The sequence below is a fragment of the Sphaerodactylus townsendi genome, linkage group LG01, assembly GCF_021028975.2.
Source record: "Sphaerodactylus townsendi isolate TG3544 linkage group LG01, MPM_Stown_v2.3, whole genome shotgun sequence".
In the NCBI taxonomy this organism is placed as follows: Eukaryota; Metazoa; Chordata; class Lepidosauria; order Squamata; family Sphaerodactylidae; genus Sphaerodactylus; species Sphaerodactylus townsendi.
Window position 1 is genome coordinate 103449400 of NC_059425.1, and position 18032 is coordinate 103467431.

General features: G+C 47.4%; 1 protein-coding gene across 4 annotated transcripts in view; it reads right to left on the reverse strand.

Annotated features, from left to right (window-relative positions):
* UTRN (utrophin) overlaps nucleotides 1-18032 on the reverse strand; it is a 438418-nt gene that overhangs the window by 325093 nt on the left and 95293 nt on the right. For all 4 annotated transcript variants that reach the window (XM_048489265.1, XM_048489284.1, XM_048489276.1 and 1 more), the window contains exons 17-21: nucleotides 16000-16163; nucleotides 14050-14173; nucleotides 1801-1888; nucleotides 351-592; nucleotides 37-217 (exon numbers count right to left, since the gene is read on the reverse strand). In XM_048489265.1, the coding sequence (XP_048345222.1) occupies nucleotides 37-217; nucleotides 351-592; nucleotides 1801-1888; nucleotides 14050-14173; nucleotides 16000-16163 (799 nt within the window). The remainder of the gene's footprint in view (nucleotides 1-36; nucleotides 218-350; nucleotides 593-1800; nucleotides 1889-14049; nucleotides 14174-15999; nucleotides 16164-18032) is intronic.

Consider the following 18032-nt stretch of genomic DNA (forward strand, 5'->3'; position numbering starts at 1 on the left):
AATATTGAAGGAGGGAGAAATTAAAAGAAAGTGCACCTTTTTTCCAGTGCTGGTGCCAATCTTCCAGTTTCTGTTGGGTAGACATGAAACGATCAGTCAGAGAGTTAAGATTATCTTCAATAAAATATGGAACATCAGGGTGAGATGCCAGGGCCTTAGCCCTACTTTTCAGGTGTTCAATTTGAGGACGCAGACTTAGTAAGTGAGTGAGCTCCCTCTGTAGATACATACATGCACACAGATACAAAGATCAACAATTTCCTTAACACTGAGTTTAAAAGATCCACCAATGTTGACCACAAATGCTGATTAGTTACACCATATGAAATTGAATAGTTTGCTACAATTACCTGGCATGACTCCTTCAGAGCTGTTACTGATTGCTTTGGTGATAATGAAGTAGATTTGCCTTTCAGCCACAATTCTTTTTCAATCACAGATTCATCAAGTTCACCCAATTCCCTAAAATACACATTTATTTCATCTTGGCAGTTCACTTTTCTTATTACTTCTTCCAGATGCCTGGATGCCCCTTTCCACTCCAACAATAGCTTTTCTAGGGAATTTGATACATCCTCAGTAGGAAGCCCTTCTGAACATGCAAAAGAAATAAATCACAGTGAATACAATATACCAAAACATGCACAATCATTTTGTACAAAACACCTAAACCATAATTCTATTCCTACTGAATGGCAACTATCCACACCAAACTTGGGTCTCAATAGAAATAATGGAATTCTTCAGCAATTATTTGCAAACACACGGCAGAGATAATGTATATTCCATTATCAAAAAAACCCTTCCCTTTGATAAGATATATCCACACCTAGCAACAGTAACTTGAAACAGGGCTGTATTAACTGTGAAAATCTTCCCCAGCTAACTAGTGAAAAAAGGACAGGTAGCAAACTGAAAGTCATTAATTCATAACTGTGACTGGAATTGTTTTAATGAATTGAATCTATATTTGTTGGCCAAACAAGATAAGAAAATAGATACCAGTAAAAAATGTGAAGCACAGGGACAAGAATATGGCACAGAAGGTCATTTTCAATACACAGAAAAAATACATGATGTACTTTTCCTATCTATGCACTTGAATCATTTAGTCTCAAGCAAATGATGCCACTATATTGCTGGAAGTAAGCAAAGCGCAGTCTTAAGCATAGATAACAGCTCCCTTTCATAGGGAAAAGAAAGCATAGCAACTCCACTGAAATTCACAGCAACACCACATAAACTATCAAGGAGCAGCATGCCAATATCACCCTCATGACAGAATGTATTCAAGCAGCCAACCAATGTTCCCTGATCATACCCTGCACCTGCCCACTCAAAGAATAAAACTAGGAAAATAATTAAGGAAATGGAAGAAATTACACCTGGCAGTTTGCAGCCTAGCTTTAGGATTACATCCTAAGCACTCTGGAACAGAGCCCAACTGAAAATCCAATTTGAGCTGCTTGTACAAAGAATGGTGAATAACCACAATAAATGAATACAATTAATGTGGACCACCCACCAAAAATGGATGAGAATCTGAGCAAACAGTACCAACCATAATTAAATAGTCAACCTAAAGTTTATTTGTTCCATTAACTGACATCCTACTATCTTTGAGGTCTTGCATGGATAAGATTGTTTTACTATCATCAAGCCAAACATTGGCATTTTCGTAAACTTCTATTACCATAAGCTTTGCTGTTAATTGTATCTCCTGACTTTTCCAGATTTTGTCAAAATACACTATTGCAGAGAACTGGTATATATCTTCTACCATGCTATAACAAGAATTACCTTTTCCCATTTGTTCCAGCAGATTTTGTCCTTCCTGGCTCAGTTCATCAAATATTTTCTTTTTTCCAGCCTTTTCTCTTTCTAGTATCTGTTAACAGAAACATTGCAACTGTGAAGATGAACACTAACAATACAAATTTAACTGGTATGCGCCTATAAGCTACAACAATAGAAGATCATATGTGAACAATAAGCCATCTCTGTTGCTGAAAATGTATTATTACTAAAGGTGGTGAGATGTCATCAGAGACACAGAAGAACAATCCTTTCTTTTCTTTTGCACAGGTGCTCTAGCATTACTGCACAATTACACTGAAGTGACAATTCAAAAAATGTCTCAGCCTCCATTTCTATCATTGATAATTACCCATACAAGATGAAAACAAAAAATACCTACCGGAGTAAGTGGTGTTACCTGAAGGAACAGAAATACGTAGTACACATATCCCCCATATCCCAATTTTTTTCTCTAAATTAGAACTGCAGTAAATCGCGCCCCAGGCTTCAGCCTGGAGGCGTTAGGGGAGGGGCGAGTGTTAGGTTTTCCCTCCATGCCCGGCGAGCAGCGAGGCCGTCCGCGTGGCAGTGCCGACGCGTGACAGGGGCCTCTAGCAGCCTTAAAAGGCTGCGTCAGCGAGGAGCCGGGCCTCTTTCAAGGCAAATTGAAGGAAGAGCTGACTTACAGAGTAGGCTGGCGGTCCTTGATGGGCAGGGTGAAGACCCCCCACCTTAGCGTGGTCGTTTAGCAGGCAGGCGAAGTGTTGATCCTGTCACCAAGCGGGCGTTCTTCTCCCAGCGAAGATTGGAAGCGGCCTTGCAAACCTGCGCCCGGCGAAGCGAGATCACTCTGCGCTTCGTCGCGGCCTTGCCGGGCCGAGGGAGCTTCCTGCCGCCCAGCGGAAGTCCTGCTGGTGAGGCGTTCCCTTCTGCAGCTGTTTGGGCGTCGCGACGCTGCGGCTGCCAAGGGATTCCCGTCAGCGTTTAATGGCGGCCGGTTTACTTTTCGGGCTTCAGCTACGAGTTGGCGGGGTGGGGAGTTCGCCCTTCACCTTCCCTCGCAACTTAGCGTCTCCGGCGGGACCCGAGGAGCCGTCCGTCGCCGAAGGCGAAGCGAAGCGCAACGAGCAAAGCCCACTGTCTAGACAATTGTTAGAGAGGTTGCTTGTGAGTGTTGTTGCCGACCATTTTGTCAGCGTTTTGGCCAGCGCATTCCCCACACTAGGCTTGCGTTTATTTTGTCCTTCCCTTCCGTCTCTTACAAATAGAAGACCTTCCTTTTGAGGAGCTTCGGTCTGTGAATAGAGCCTTGGCTGACAAGAAGGCTGACAGTTGTAATGTCGCAGGGCCATTCGAAGCGCCCGGTCCTCTATTATCACTAAAGAAGGAAACCTGAGAGCCATTTTGAGTGGGAAAAGCCCCTTCAACAGCGGCCAGCCATTTTTGAGAGTGGCATTTAGGAGGCCAATTGGCAAATGTTTCAAAACCCCATTTGAGAGTGGGTTCAGGACTGGCTCCACCTCTAGGTTTATAGTTACAATTAAATTAAGGAATACCACAATTAAAGGAATACAATTTATAAAAAAAAAAAAAAAAGAAAGAGAAGGAGGTTAAGCGGTTAGGAGCCAACAACCTTTAATACTGGGAGGTTGGCTGGCTGAGTACCATGGCGTAAAGCCAAATCTCCACCGAAAAAGGAAGGCAGCGGAAAGGTGTGCCAAGTTATGCCTCCCAGGGTTTTGGAGCCAGGGGCGGGCCCGAGGGCCCACTCCTGCAGGACCCTTCAGGTGATTGGGGACAAGAGCTGCAGCCCCACCAGGAGATGGCTGCTGCTATTAATCCAGAGCAGGAGGGGGTGGCCCCTGCTTCCAGCGCAGGGTGCCAAGCACATCCTACAGCACCTGCAGTGAATCCGGCCAGAAGGCCCGTCAGGTTCAAGGGCATGGACCCGGCATAGGAAGTGCTCACGGCAGCGGGGCGAGGCAATTTTAGGACCGTCCAGGCCTCCCTCTATTAGGGCGGGATGAATAGTCCCTCGGGTGCTTATATGGCACCTTCTGGGCAAAGCGGGATGCCCATACCCTGGCAGCTGTTTTATGCCAGGTCACTACCCATATTCTCCCTTATATAGAGCATGACTGTTGGCCAACCCTGGTATGGAGCTGTAGCCGAGCCAGTTCAACAGCCAGCCTCTGGTTTTGGGCAATATTGAGTAGAAGCTGACTTCATGGGGAACCAGCAGTTACCTCCTTTGCTTTTGGCCTCCCTCAAGTTCAACGTTCTCCCAGTAATCCAGTTTAAGGGGCGCGGGTCCCTTGAGAGGCTTAGGTTCCCCTCTCTCACCGCACTTTTGGGGGGGCCCAGGTTCCATCCAGAGCTTGGGTTACCAAGCACCTCCTGGGAACCCTGGGCTCCTCCCGGCACCACCCGACCCATTGGATTCAGGGTCCAGGAAGTGCCGCGGCAGCGGGGGGGTAGTGATACTCTGCACCCGGACCAATGGGGCTGATGTTGAAGTCACAGCTGGCTCTTCCAGCCAGGCGAGCACAAGTCGCGAACCAGAACCAGGCGGAAGGGGAGGAAGGCCTCACCGATGCGTTCCTAAACTTCCCGGCGGTCCCCTAGCTCATCCTATGCTGGCAGGTCTACAGATGAGGATTCCGCCTTTGAAGCAGCAGGGGATTATTGGGAGAAGGGGAAAAGGTGCCAGCTCTTCCCGCTTTGGGTCGCCTCAAAGGAAAGAGGTGCAGTAGGGAGACCTGATAGTGCGAGGAGCGGTTGGGATTCAACGCTTCTGCTTCGGCAGCATGGGACCCTGGGGACCCCAGGCTCCCATTTGCGAGAAAGTTAAAGAAAGGAAGCCTAGATGGGTACTATGTGGATATCGCCCTTCCGCGGTTTTCGCGGCGGAAGAGGATCCAGAAAGAGAGACAGGTTCACGTTCAGCCAGAAGAAGGAGCGCCCGAAGGAAGAGCAGAAGCGTTCCGCCCGACAACCTGGCTGAAGGGGACCATGAGAATCTCATGGCTCTGATAGGAGCTGCTTACCCACAAAGGGCTTGGCATCTGTCTCTGCTCACTGAACCCAATGTTTTGAGACACGATCCCTATCAGGGGATCGCGACTGCTATCAGAGTCTGATGAAGGCATTCATTAAGAGTGCCTCACACATGCGATCGGAGACGCGGGTGGGATCTAATACCGCGATCAGAGGCGTGGATGAGCCAAATGTAATAAAACTTCGCGTCATCTGGTGCTACTGCATCAACTGGGGCTGATGGGCGAGAAAAAAAGGGTTTGGTCAGCCCGGGGACCCTCCCGCCCTAGCTTGCTAGAGCCTTTAACCAAGGAAACACCTGTAAGAGAGGGATAAATGTAGAGTTTGAGCACAGCTGTTCCCGTTGTTTTAAAGGGGCCCCACCAGAGTACAATGCCCGCCCTTAACTGGCTCGACGCACTCCCTTTTCGGCGTGGCGGAACCCTGTCTCGGCAACGCTCTAAGAGGGCCGGTGGCTGACCAGGAGGATCATTTCCGCCAAGAGGCCTGAAGTCCCACGAGGAGGGTTCTGCAGAGTCGCAACGCTTCCCGATGCTGATGTGCAGCCTTTATGCCAATGGCTGGACAGGTATCCGTGTCCGGGAAGGCGCATTGTACTTAAGGAGGGATTTCCAATTTGGTTTCACATCCCATTTTAGGGAGTAGGGTGGCAACCTCAGCTCCCAACTTAAAAAAAATCAGCCAGGGAATTGCCTCGCGGTAGTGGCTGCCAAAATTGCAAAAGAAGATATAGCTTGGCAGGCAGAATCATGAGATCCCTTCCACAGCCTCCGTTACCCAACCTCCGGTTTCCCCGGTGGGGAATTGGTCCCCAAAAGGCCCGGGGGTATAGGATGATACAACATTTGTCCCTACCACGCAGGGGAATTGATTGAAAGCGACTTCGCCGACCCAGGCATCTGCTCTGTTCAGTATGCCACACTGTGGATGAACTGGCGAGTGAGTCTCATCGGCGGGAGAGGTGGGGAAACTACTTACTCGATGTTGGCAAAATGTGACATACAGTCAAGGCCTTTAGCCTACTGCCCACATTTACCCAGGGACTTGAACTGTGGGTTTTCGAATTTGAAGGACACTGGTATGTCGTCGATGTCATGCCCATGGGTTGCTCGCAAAAGCTTGTGCAGCCTTTGAAAAAATTTAGCACCTTTTGGAATGGGCAATCCAAGGATGCAATGCCAATCAGCAAAAGTCACTCATTATCTGGATGATTTTTTTTGTTTTGTAGGGTGCAAGCTGAAACCTCACAGCCCGAATGTCTGCGAATGATATTTGTCAGCATTTCCAGGTCCTTATGGCCAGGAGCTTTGGGGTTCTTTCCACTTTGGCGGAAACGTAAAGACTGAAGGGGCCTGTGTCTTTGTTTACAACTCTGCAGAATTCAGTTGGACACTGTGGCAGGAACATCTTCTCTGCCCCTCGACAAGCTGACAACATTACGAGGGCACTGATGCTTGAACACCTGTGCAAAAAGAAATGCAGGTTGCGGAAATACAGTCCCTGCTTGGGCACCTTAACTTTGCCGCAGGGTTGTCTCCCCGAGGGAAGGGCTTTCTGTTCCCGCCTACGCCATGGTCCCATGGCGGGCTATTCAGTTCCCCATCATCACATCAGGGTTACTTCTGTGGTCTTACGCCAAGACACTAGGGGTATGGTTACGTTTTTTTCTGGAGAGAGGCGTTATAGCACGGAGTTTCCTTTTGGCAAGTTCCTTGGGAGCTGCAGGATGAGTTTCAAGTTCACACCGATGCAGCTGGCTTTCGATGGAAAACTTTGGTATTTATTTCAGGGGCCAGTGGTGTGTACGGAGAATTAAGCCTGTGATGGTCTCAGAGCCGAATTTTTGAGGACATGACTTTCCTGGAGTTGTTCCCTCTGGTGGCTCGTAGTTGCACATCTGGAAGGATGTGTTTAGCGACCATGCAGTTAAAGTTCTGGTGTGACAACCAGGCAATGGTCAGGGTGGTAAATCGAAGCAGTCCAGTGTAAGGGAATTTCCATAGAAACGAAATAAAAGGCTTTTGGGAGTAAAGTCCATTTTATTAAGACATCTTGAAAGCTCAAGTACGCGCATAGTAGCAGAATGACACTCCCTTCCAGAAGCACAAGGTTATAACACCATTCACCCCATCCCTTCCTTATTTCCCCATGGGAGCGGAGTCCTCATCTCCAGCGCCAGAGATAAGGTCTCCGCCGAAGAAGCTATTGCCCATGCATGGGCTGTGGAATGCACTCAAAGGTTACTTCACTGCATCAACACCATTGAGATCCCTTTACTCTGCACCTCCCGCTAAAGAAGACCCTCCCCAGGTTTTATCTTGGAAGAAGCGGGTGGAAAGCAGAAACCAAAGGGTGGGGGCTTCAATATTTTCGGAATAAACCCATTGATTATACCCAGAGGAATATCCCACCCAAGAGACTAAATATTATAGCGTTCTGCGATTAAAGCGAGAGTCCAGAATAAGCGTCAATTTAAGTAGTGCTGACCATCAGCAACCAGTCGGTGGGGGGACTACTCTCCCATTGGGTCCGTGCCAGACATCGGGCCGGGAGCCTCCTTGAGCAAGCTGGAATGGAAGACAGGATGAATGTTACTAAAGAGAGTTAGGCAAATCTAAGCGAGCAGTGACATCATTAATCGCTTTAGTAATCTGCAACGGTCCCACAAATCTTTTGCCAAGTTTGGGTAGCTTTATGCGTCTCTGAAGTTTTTTGTGAATAAATACACCCAGGAATGACCCTACGCATGAAAATTGACGGTGTTTATCCATTACGGTTTTTAAGTCCTTTTGCTTGTTGTAAAGCCCGGTCTGGACCGTTTTGCCATCCCTAGGCTAGGGATGCAATCCACTGTGTAGCGAAACTCTGGGGGGGTCCAAAGCTGCTGCGAGTGGTTGTGGCAATGGTGGAAAGGGCTGACCAGACCCTGTAATTTCAAAGGGGTTTTCTTTTGTACTACTATGAACTGCATTGTTGTAGAGTACTCTGCATAAACGGAATAAGCTCGCACCAATTGTCTTGGTGGACACAGTAGTGGGTTTTGGTGAAGGCTGACCCACCCGGCCGCAGTATTCAAAGCGAGGGCGCCACCTGGGATTACAACTGGATCCAATCTGCAATAGTCAATGCGAGGACCCGAATTAAAAACACCGTTCCACGCAGCTTACCGTCCACAGCATCCGAGAAGTGATTACGCATTTCATGCGTTCAGGCCACTCAGGAGGAAGTCGAGGCAGCGCCGCGCCTGCAAATTCCGCGGGCAAATTCTGCAAGCGGGCGGTTGCCTTGCTGGATAGTTTTGATAGATGCGGATAGCTTCATTCTCGGCCTGCCTGGATCTTGGAAAGCGGCAGCTCTTAAGGCTTGGAGGAATCGCGAGGCACCCGTCACGAGGAGTCTTCATCCTGCACCGATCTAAGAGTCCACGAACCAGTCGGCTGCTGCCCATCCAGGGCCGAACCGATGTCCACGTATTTTACCGGCGCTCAGAACCGTTATAAATCATCATAGTCTTCAAGTGGGCATTGAAGTTACCAAAGATGAAGTAAGGGGAAGTTTGAGCGGTCCCATCAAAAAGCAGGTATCGGGGGGGCGATAGTAGCCCGTTCAACGAAACTCTGCCAATGGTGCCTGCTACAGAGATTGAGTGGTTCGCAGCCGGGTTGGGCAGGTTAGGGCAGGCAGCTGTTATGCCGGGGGGGCGAGTCCCGGGGTGCTGGCCCGGTGCGCTGGCGTTTAGGGTGGCAGGACCCGAATCACGTGGCAAGCCCCCTGGCACCCGGCATCAATAACAGCGCGGAGCTCCAACTTGGGGGTTCCTGGTCTGCCTCCTTAGCTCCCTCTCCAAAGCGCGTAGCTCCCTCTCCTTGCGGGTCAATGCGCATCCACCAGAGTGCGCGTATGCAAAGCATAGCTTTCTCTTCGTTCCAATTTAGCCCGGATTCGTCCCGTTTAAAAGAGGCTTCAGTGAAGAGCTCACTTTCGTGCGCCAGGTACAGAAGCAGCTTTAAAGCGTTGCCGTTGTAAATCCAGTCTGGAGTGTTCCAGGACTTTTATCATGGACTGACAGATTCTGGAGCATATTCGTCGTTGGAGGCGACATCTTTATTGCGCGGATCCAACTTCGAGGAGCTGGACTTCTTTGCGTTGCCGTTCCGGTCCCTCTGCAGGTTTTCCAGCGCTCTTGTTGCAACTTCATTGCCCGTTCCTCCTCCCATAGCTTCGGCGTTCCGCGGGTCCATGCGCTTTCTTGGAGCATCGATGCGCCGGTAAAGCCCTACCTCATCCCAAGGTCTCATGCCGAAGGAGAGGAACGAATCCCGGCTGGGAGTGCAGGCTTTCGCCGGACTCTTCTTCATCTACAGGGCCGACGAGGAACATGAGGAGACACCGTAACGCACGCCGTAGCCACGGTGATGTCCCGAGGCCACCTCGAAATTATAAGAGTGCGGTCGCTAGCCGAGGATCAGGGGTCCGATTGGGAAGCGGATACGGATACCCCTCGCCAGATTCAAGGTTTAGTCCGGTGTCGCTTTGGGCCGGGCCCCAGTGCTGTATTACCCACGGTGGTTCCCTTGGGAGGCATCACCGGAAATACTGAGTCCAGGAACCGTTCAATGGATTCCTGGAGTTGCCGCGCCATATGAAGGTGGTCAGGCCCGCGTCTCTTCCATGACGGAGGTTGCATCTGAGGTTTATGTAATCCACCTGCAGCGGGTAGAGATCCGATCCACAGTAACCGATCCATAGACGAAGCGCCCCAAAGCGGCGTCATGGAAAGTCCCCACCCCATGAGTGATGCGTCGCGTCCCTCTCGTTCCAGCGAGGTAAAGAGGCTTCGTTGCTGATACGAAGGGAGGGCGAAAAGAGCCACCAAAGCGAGGCCGTTCTCCTGCCGGTGCCTCCCAGATCCAGAAGGGAAAGGTGAGGCCCTCTTTGGGGGCTACCGCTGTTATCCGCCAGAAACATTCAACACTCTCCATGTCATTAGACACCCGGAGGGTCCACTGCACAGAGATATAGATGTATTAGGATTCCTGCCACAATGTAAAGAATTCCATAGAAGCCAGAAATAAAAGGAACTTTTGGGAGTAAAAGTCCATTTATTAAGACATCTTAGAAAGCTCAAAGATTACTGCGCGGTGGCAGGAATGACACTTCCGCCATGAAGCACAAAGGGTTATAACACCATTCACCCCATCCCCCTTCCGCATAGCTTTCCCATGGGAGCGGAGTCCTCAATACTCCTTTAGCGCAGAGATAAAGGGTCTCCGCCCGAAGAAGACCTATTATCGCCCGGAGCTGTGGAATGCACTCAAAGGTTACTTCACCATCAACACCATTGAATCCCTTTACATCCAGCCGGTCAGGCCCGGGTGATCGCGGCTGGTAAAGGGAGTTTAGCAATGGTTTTGCCCTGATTATATAACAGCTCTCCTTTAAAAGCTGTTTTCTTGCCAGGTATAACTTAACAATATAAGCTGGCAGCTTTGTCACCGTCGTCCAGGTCGAAGCAGCTTTGGCTAAACTCATAGCTCCCGAAGCCAGCCAATTTCGAGGAGGAGTGTCCCGACCATCTGTAAGTCTTGGAGGCGAAAGTCAATAGCCGAAAGGTGTCTTGCGGTCACTGGCTCCAGCTACCCGTCGGCCCACGGCGATATTATGAAGGGGCCCTGAGCACCTTCTTTGCTTTGTAGCGGCTTCCCATCCAGCGGGAGCCCGTTACGACATGGGGGGTTTTGCTGGGAGTTTGGTGCTCCGGTATTTGAGGTTGACTTGAGGACCGTCAATTGGCTGCCAGGACGATTAAAAGGTCCATTTAAGCGGCCATTTCCTTTTCAGCCAGGGCCTAGAGGATGCACTGACCACTCCGCGCTGCTTGAAGCTAGAAGAGCAGTGAGCGGTATTGCAGCGCTTCCCCCAGACACCGCCATAAAGATAGTAAATCGTCCCATCACCAAGGGAGCTCCTGGGAACTTTACTTAGCATACAGACTCAGTCTGTGGAAGCTCTGCCTATGAGTTCTACACTGTTTCCAAAGCCTTGTTTACCTTGGCTTTCCTATAGGAGACTTCGGTGTAGTAGAGCTAGTGGCCCCGTCCACCACATCATTGGCTCCTAAAAAAAGGCTCTGCAAAGGAGCCGATATTGATCCCATGGCGATGGGAACTTACTCATATGGTTGAGTGGAAAGGATCAAAGACTTGACCAGCGGCGTCGGAAGGAATAAAGTGACATTGGCCCCCTCCCACCAGGGCACCCTGTCCGATTAAGCTAGGATAGCTGCGTTTTAAGCTGTCCGCCCTGAAGAGACAGGGTCCCCTGTTTATCCCCTAGCTTGATGGAGCATCAGGTGTCCAGATTTCAATTCCGCGGCACATTGATTCGCGGCTGTGCTTACAATTTTAGGAGCTCCCAGCAGAGCAGTTCGGTTCCCTCGCTTCGGATTGGGGCGGCTACTGACCTCTCAAGAGGGACAATCTGCAGCCGAAATTCAGGCTTTAGGCTACGCTGGAGATCTTTGGGCTTGTGCGTGTTTATGTCGTCCGATACCACCTTTCCCTTGTAACTTTGTTCTCTCTTTATAGTTTCCCGGTGGCCTGTCGTTACCTTGTTTGGATGGTTGGCCACGGTATTGTTCTACTGGGCTGGAAGCTATGCGAAGAAGTCGGGCTGGGGACAACACGCTTGGACTGGACACCTCCTGGACATTCACTGGCTGGCGAAGGCGAGGGCTGTCGCGGTGGTCTTCTCTGCTCCGAGTTGCGGAACTTCGGTGCTTCGGTTACGAAGCTTCCCAGGCGTAATAGTTCTTCCAGCTGGGGAAAATGACATTCCGGCTTTCAAAGGGAGTAAGCGTTGCAGAAGCATACATGAGGAAAGACTTTTAAAGTTGCCGATGCATAAGATGCGAAATCCAAGCTGTTCTGGTCATGCTTGCTGGAGCAGAAGGACTTGGAGAACGCTGTAGCTCGGACCAGAAGTTAACAAAGTCAGGTCCAAGGTTTGTCAGTCCATAGCCAGTGGTACTGAGCATGCCGGAGGGATGTTATTCCCCATGTTGATTTGTCTCATGCTCTGCCAGCATTGTTTTGCCAGGCCGGAGTCCACTTATCGGATTGGGGCCAGGACATCTGGTTGCCGCGATGTCCGCCATGCTCTGCTGGAGTGGCCCCATGGCGGCCGCATTGAGCTTCTGGCGAAATCCGTTCTGCTTTCTGTTGCGAAGTGACTTTCGCGACGCGCTTACTGGGCTGTGAGACTCTGGGCTGCTGAGAAGCTGGGGGGGGGGAGCTGTTGGAGTGACAGCTGCGATTGGCGGTAGAGGCATAAGAGCACATCCTATTTGGGGTAGGCAGAAGCTTGCATGCAAGACCTTGCCACCTCTGGGGCCTCCATATGAGGTCCATGGTGGCGATGGAGGTCGCGAAAGCCAAGCCTGGAGGCTGCGCTGAGAGCTTCGCTGCCGCCGGCAGGGAGGGTGTCGCAAATTGGGTTTTAAGCCCATGCTGGCACCCTGGTAACTCCTGTTCCGTTCCCTCGGGGATATGCGGACAGGAGTTCTGTCCGAAGGGCCTAAGGGGTCAGCTTGGGCTGCCCTATAACCAGGTTCAGCGGTTTGCTACCTGGGGGCCAGGATGTGCTCTGGTATGCTCGCCCAGCTTCAAGGGTTTTGGTTATGTGTTATAATAAATTTTGGGCTGCGGCCGATTTCTATTCCAACAAGTTGTGTTAGTGTTCTTTTTGACGAAATGAGTCTCCACACATCCCCATGCAACACACAACTGTTAATGCAGCAATCCCTTGTCAATTTCATCCACTCCTAATTGTGACACAGTGTATCTTCATCTTACTGTTACATTACTAGTTCGATATGAAATTTGACAAATCTGATCTAATTACCCCTGCTTCTTCTGTGCTTGAATGTGATCGTTACAAGCTCTAGGTGAAATTGATAAAGCTGATCCAATTGCCCCTGCTTCTTACCTCTGCCTCAACAATACATCGGTAGTTCAATATGACAAAGAGAAAAAAATTAAACCCTTTCAAAAATTAAGGACAAGGGGGAAGAGAATATGGCTACAGGGGAAGCTGGGCATTTCCACAGGAGAGTGGAAATAAGCTAAGTTGGAGGGAAGAGATATAAAAACTGTTTCAACATGATTGTATGGTCAAGATAAGCTGGCTCAGAAACAAATAGGGGGAACATGTCATAAAAGTGCTTCGGAAAACAGAAAAAAAAATTAACAGAAAACGTCACCAGAACCAAACGAAGGGGAAAATGTGCAGAATTCAAAGAAAAATTGCAAGACTCACTGAAAACAACTTGTGCAGCAAAGACCTTTAACAGTTAACTTCTAGCTGTTTCATGGTCTGTTTCTAGCCTAAGGAAAGTTTTATGGAAAATTAGTTGGCATGTGCCATTTTAATTTTTTCTTTTCATCCCTTACTTGTCATTTTTAAAACCTTTATTTAAATTAGTTTTTACCACTCTAGATTAGTTATTCAAGGAAGACTGCTGTCTATGCTAGTACCTGAAACAACTCTTACAATTCTATTAAATATTTTTAAAGAGCTTTATTTGCCAAGAGTTTTTTTAAACATCCCTGTGGTTCCTGTATACAATTCTGTCGTTGCCAAGCTAACATGTCACATTTATTTTATATGCGAGATCCTTGCAGATTTCTGTCCTTTGCTAAGACAAGCCAATTGTAGTGATGTTGTTAATTAAGCTATTTAAAGTGAACTTATACTGACTTTGACAAAAACCCTGTTATTTAAGCTGTAGAATACTTTGATCTCCTCTTCAGCAGGACATAAAGAAAGATTAAGAACTGGTCATAGATCTCAGTTCTGCTGACAGATTAGGATAAGCCTCCTACAGTGTTTATGTCTAACAATGAGTAATCTAGAAAATACATTCCCTCCCACAAGACACAGTTTCTTCTATAGCTGAAGAAAAATAACTGGGAGGAAATGATCAGGAAATTTCTTAGGATGTCCTGGCATAAGTACAATAGCACTGCTTAAAGCCAACACAATGAGTTACATGTTAGTCCAGTACTTTAAAGAAGTTTAATAATTGAATTAAATCCACAGGAAGCTTCCAGATCAGACTCTACTTCCAGCTGATAGCAAGTTTAAGCTGACAAAATAACCAATTCACTGAAAATTCATCCCCGGTTCCCACTTTACCTTCAGCTTCTCTTTCATGTCTGAAGTCTCTCTCATCTTCTTGTATTCTTTGATTTCTATGGCCTGAATGGCAATTTTTGATTTTGAAATATAGTTCACCAGCTCAGCCATTACAGAATCAAACCTAGTTGAAGAGGATGAATAATACTGTTAACCATTTATCCACCATTTCAGCTACCAGAATCTTCTGCAGTCAGAAGGCCATTCTGCATTCAAGCTAGAGAACACAGATGAATACAATACACACAAATTGCCAATGAGCACATACTGTGAGTGTATAAAGCAATGCACATAGAGGGGCAGCATCACCAAGCATGCTGTCCATCCCCTTGCCCAAGACTAAGCACATTGGAAGTCATACCCACCCAATTGGCCATACAGGCATAGAACACTAACCATTCATGCAGCTATCTCATATATAGGCTAGAACTGTCCTCTCAAAGCCAAACAGCAGCACATCTTGACTGCTTGAAGCAGCCTTAGCAGGTGTGTTGCAAAGCATGGGAAACAAATCTTAATGAACTAGCATCATGACCCAAACATTATAAAAACATGAATGAAAACACTGCAGTATTTGACAAACTCACCTCCGCCCCTCTCCCCCCTCCGTTAACCCGTGCGGTCAATTTTAAAGGTATTATTTATTTGTTTGTTTGTTTGTTTGTTTGTTTGTCTGTTTGTTGGATTAATATCCCACCCCACCTTGAAGGGCTCTGGGCAGGTTACAGCATAATTTAAAACATCCAAAAGCTTGAAAATATAAATCCTAATTTAAAACTTTAAAATTAATTAACAAAATATTACAATAACGCTGGTTAATAGATAGTATAAATTAATCCTTCCTGCCATTTCCACCCCTTCCCCTCCCCACCCAGAGACTTGTTCTACTACATTCAAGCAATCCAGCTGGATAGTTGGAAAAGGCTTGGTGGAACAGCCACATCTTGCAGGCCCTGCGGAATTGACATAGTTCTCACTCTGACATCAGCAAGCAGCCTGTTCCACCAGGCCGGAGCCAGGGCCATAAAAGCCCTGGCTCTCGTCGAAGCCAGTCGGATGTCTCTCGGGTAAGAGATCACCAGGAGGTTCCCCTCCAACGAACAGACGGACAATATGGGAGACATGGTCCAGAAGATACGCAGGTCCACTACCGCTCAGGGTCTTAAAGGTCAATACTAATACTTTGAAAATGACCTGGAACTCAACTGGCAGCCAGTGTAGTTCTCTAAGAACTGGTGTTATATGATCACGACTGGCTGCCCCAGTAAGCAGCCTTGTGACTGCGTTCTGGACAAGCTTTAATTTCCGGTTCAAAGTTGGCCAGCATAGTTACAGTAGTCCATTCTTGAAGTGACCATTGCATGGATTACTGTGGCCAGGTAAGGTTTAGAGAGATATGAGATCAGTTGCCACACTTGTCTGAGCTATGCCCTTATCTCCGATCCATAACTCTAAATTTGTTACCATTACTGCTTGTTACCTTCATTTATACATAGAACTGGTAACTTTTTAATTGTATCTACTGAAGGTCTACATTTAAGCAAAACATATTTGTCTTTTGAAATGTAGAAAAATTGAATTATTTATATATTTAAAAACTTAAAAAGAAAATGCAGATGCAGAAGCCACAGCGATCTGCTGTATTACTGTGACCAAGGTCAATACAGTGGACTGCTATGGCTTCTGTCGCTGCCAGGATAGATGGAGTCACACAGAGCAGCAATTGAAGAAAATGGGGGCAGTAACCCTCATCCTTATTTGAAAGATTCGTTTCAATAGTAAAAAACATCCAGTAAAAAACATCCAGAAAACATAAAATTATTGTTTTAAACACATATTCTGCTACATGAATTGAAGAAATGCATGAACTGAAGAAAGTTCAGACAGAAAAAGAAAAGGCTTCTCTTGTTAGAGAAAACATCAGTAAACCAAAGGAAAAAATATGCTTACCTTTTCTTAGCCTCTGTGGCTACGCTGACTTGACTTTTCTTCGGAGGAGAAACAAGTGGAAATTGTTCCTGCTTAACTGCTTTTTGCTGTTTGACAATAACTGTTTCTGTGATGATTTTCTGTAAAATTGGTGCCATGCCAACATTTCCAACTGCCTGAGAAACCTAAAAGAGTAATTAGCAGTGAGCACAAATATGGAATAACTGGCAATAAATCCCACTGTGTAAAAAAAATACAAGGGGCTCTAGAAAACTAATCCTCCTGAGGCAAGAGACATGGATGGGGCATATCTACAGGAAATGATACCCAGCACAAACGTTGAAATTACACCCTTCCCAAACATCCTAGCTTTGCCAAGGAGGGGAATCAGGGTGCCTATGAAGATTGGGAGAATTCATGGGCACCCCCACCCTGGTTTCCAGCTTTGCAAAAGGGGGGGAGCAAGAAAGCAAGGTGCCTATGAAGGCATCTTCATAGCCTGCCCTTCCATGTTTGCAAAGCTGGATCCCATCTTTGCAGAGAGGGAGAGCCAGCAAGGTGTCCGTGAAGATGGAGAGAACTCTCTACCTCTCACTCTCCTTTCTGCCATCCCTTCTTTTAATCTTCTCTATTTTTGCCCCGCTACCCCAACTCTCTTTTTGCACACCTACCCCAGCTCTATTTTTAACTTTATGCCCTGCTTCCCCAGCTCTCTTTTTCCCCCACCCCAGTTCTCTCTTTTTGCCCACTTATGCCAGCTCTCTATTTCTCTCTTCCTAACTCAACTCTCTATTCTCTGTATTTCTGCCACCCTCCTTCAGCTTTTTGTTTTCTTTCTAGTCATCTAACTTTTTTGCTTTCTGCCCAACTCTAACTCTCTCTTTCTCTCTTCCCGCCAGCACAATTCTTGGTAGCTTGCCTGGAGTGCTCTGGGTAGGTGTGGTGATGCCCCTCCGCAATCATCCCCACTCTCATCACCTCAACTGGAGCTGTTCTGGTTGTGACAAGGCCTTCCCCCTTTTCCCTCAAACAGCCTGGGGTGGGATGACTATTCAATCCCAGCTGATGGTGCCAGGCTTGCTACTGACTTACTCAAAAGTTGGCACAGGCAAGGAATAGCATAGCCCTGCAAGGACCCCAGAACTTTAAGAAGTGTTACCAGCTGAGTGAGAAGGAATCTTGTTGTATTCTTGTCAGCCCTCACATGAGAAATGGCACCCTCTGGATTACAGCTCTTTCGTTTTTTTTCTGGTTCATCATTGGGAGCACACCACCCCATTATATAGTAAGATTTACAGAATAAATGGCAATTTCATATCATCACAATCACAGCTAAAATAAGGTTGAACTTACCTGTAATTGTTGTTCATCAAGTGTCTTCTGTGTAGGCATATGCAAGCAAAGTCCAGCTTCGGAGATTTGACCAAAAGGCTTAGAGCACTCTACCCACTCCCCTCCAGAATCGAGAGTAGGTTGACTTCTTACCCAAACAGTCATGTGAAACAAGAGAGCACTCCTCCCTGTTCTTCCTTTGCTGAAGTAGAAATGTACCATCAGAAGAGAAAGTAGCAAAAAGCAAGGAAAGGAGGGAGGGATGTGTGACTGCACAGAGAACACTCAATAACCAACATTTACAGGTAAGAGCAACTTTGTTTTCATTGTCGTGTATTCAGTGCAGTCCTGCATGGAAGAGTAGCAAGCTCACTTATCAAGGAAGTGAGTGTGGACTTGTTAGCAAAGTAAGCTGTTCCAACAGCTGCATCACTCCTGGAATCCACATTGATGGAGTAACATCACAGGAACATGGATGAAGCAGACCAGTCAGAGCCTTACAGATGTCATGGAGATTAATCCTGGCAAGAAAAGCAGCTGAAGAGGCTTGTGCCCTAACTTGACGTGGACAATCCACCTTATCATTGGCAAAGGTTAATGTAATGACAGAAACCACCCATCTAGAAATGGTTTGAGAAGAAACAACTTTGACCTTCTTTGGACCCTTAAAGCACATAAATGTTTTTTTCTTGCTGAAAAGACTTTGTATGACTTAAATTAAA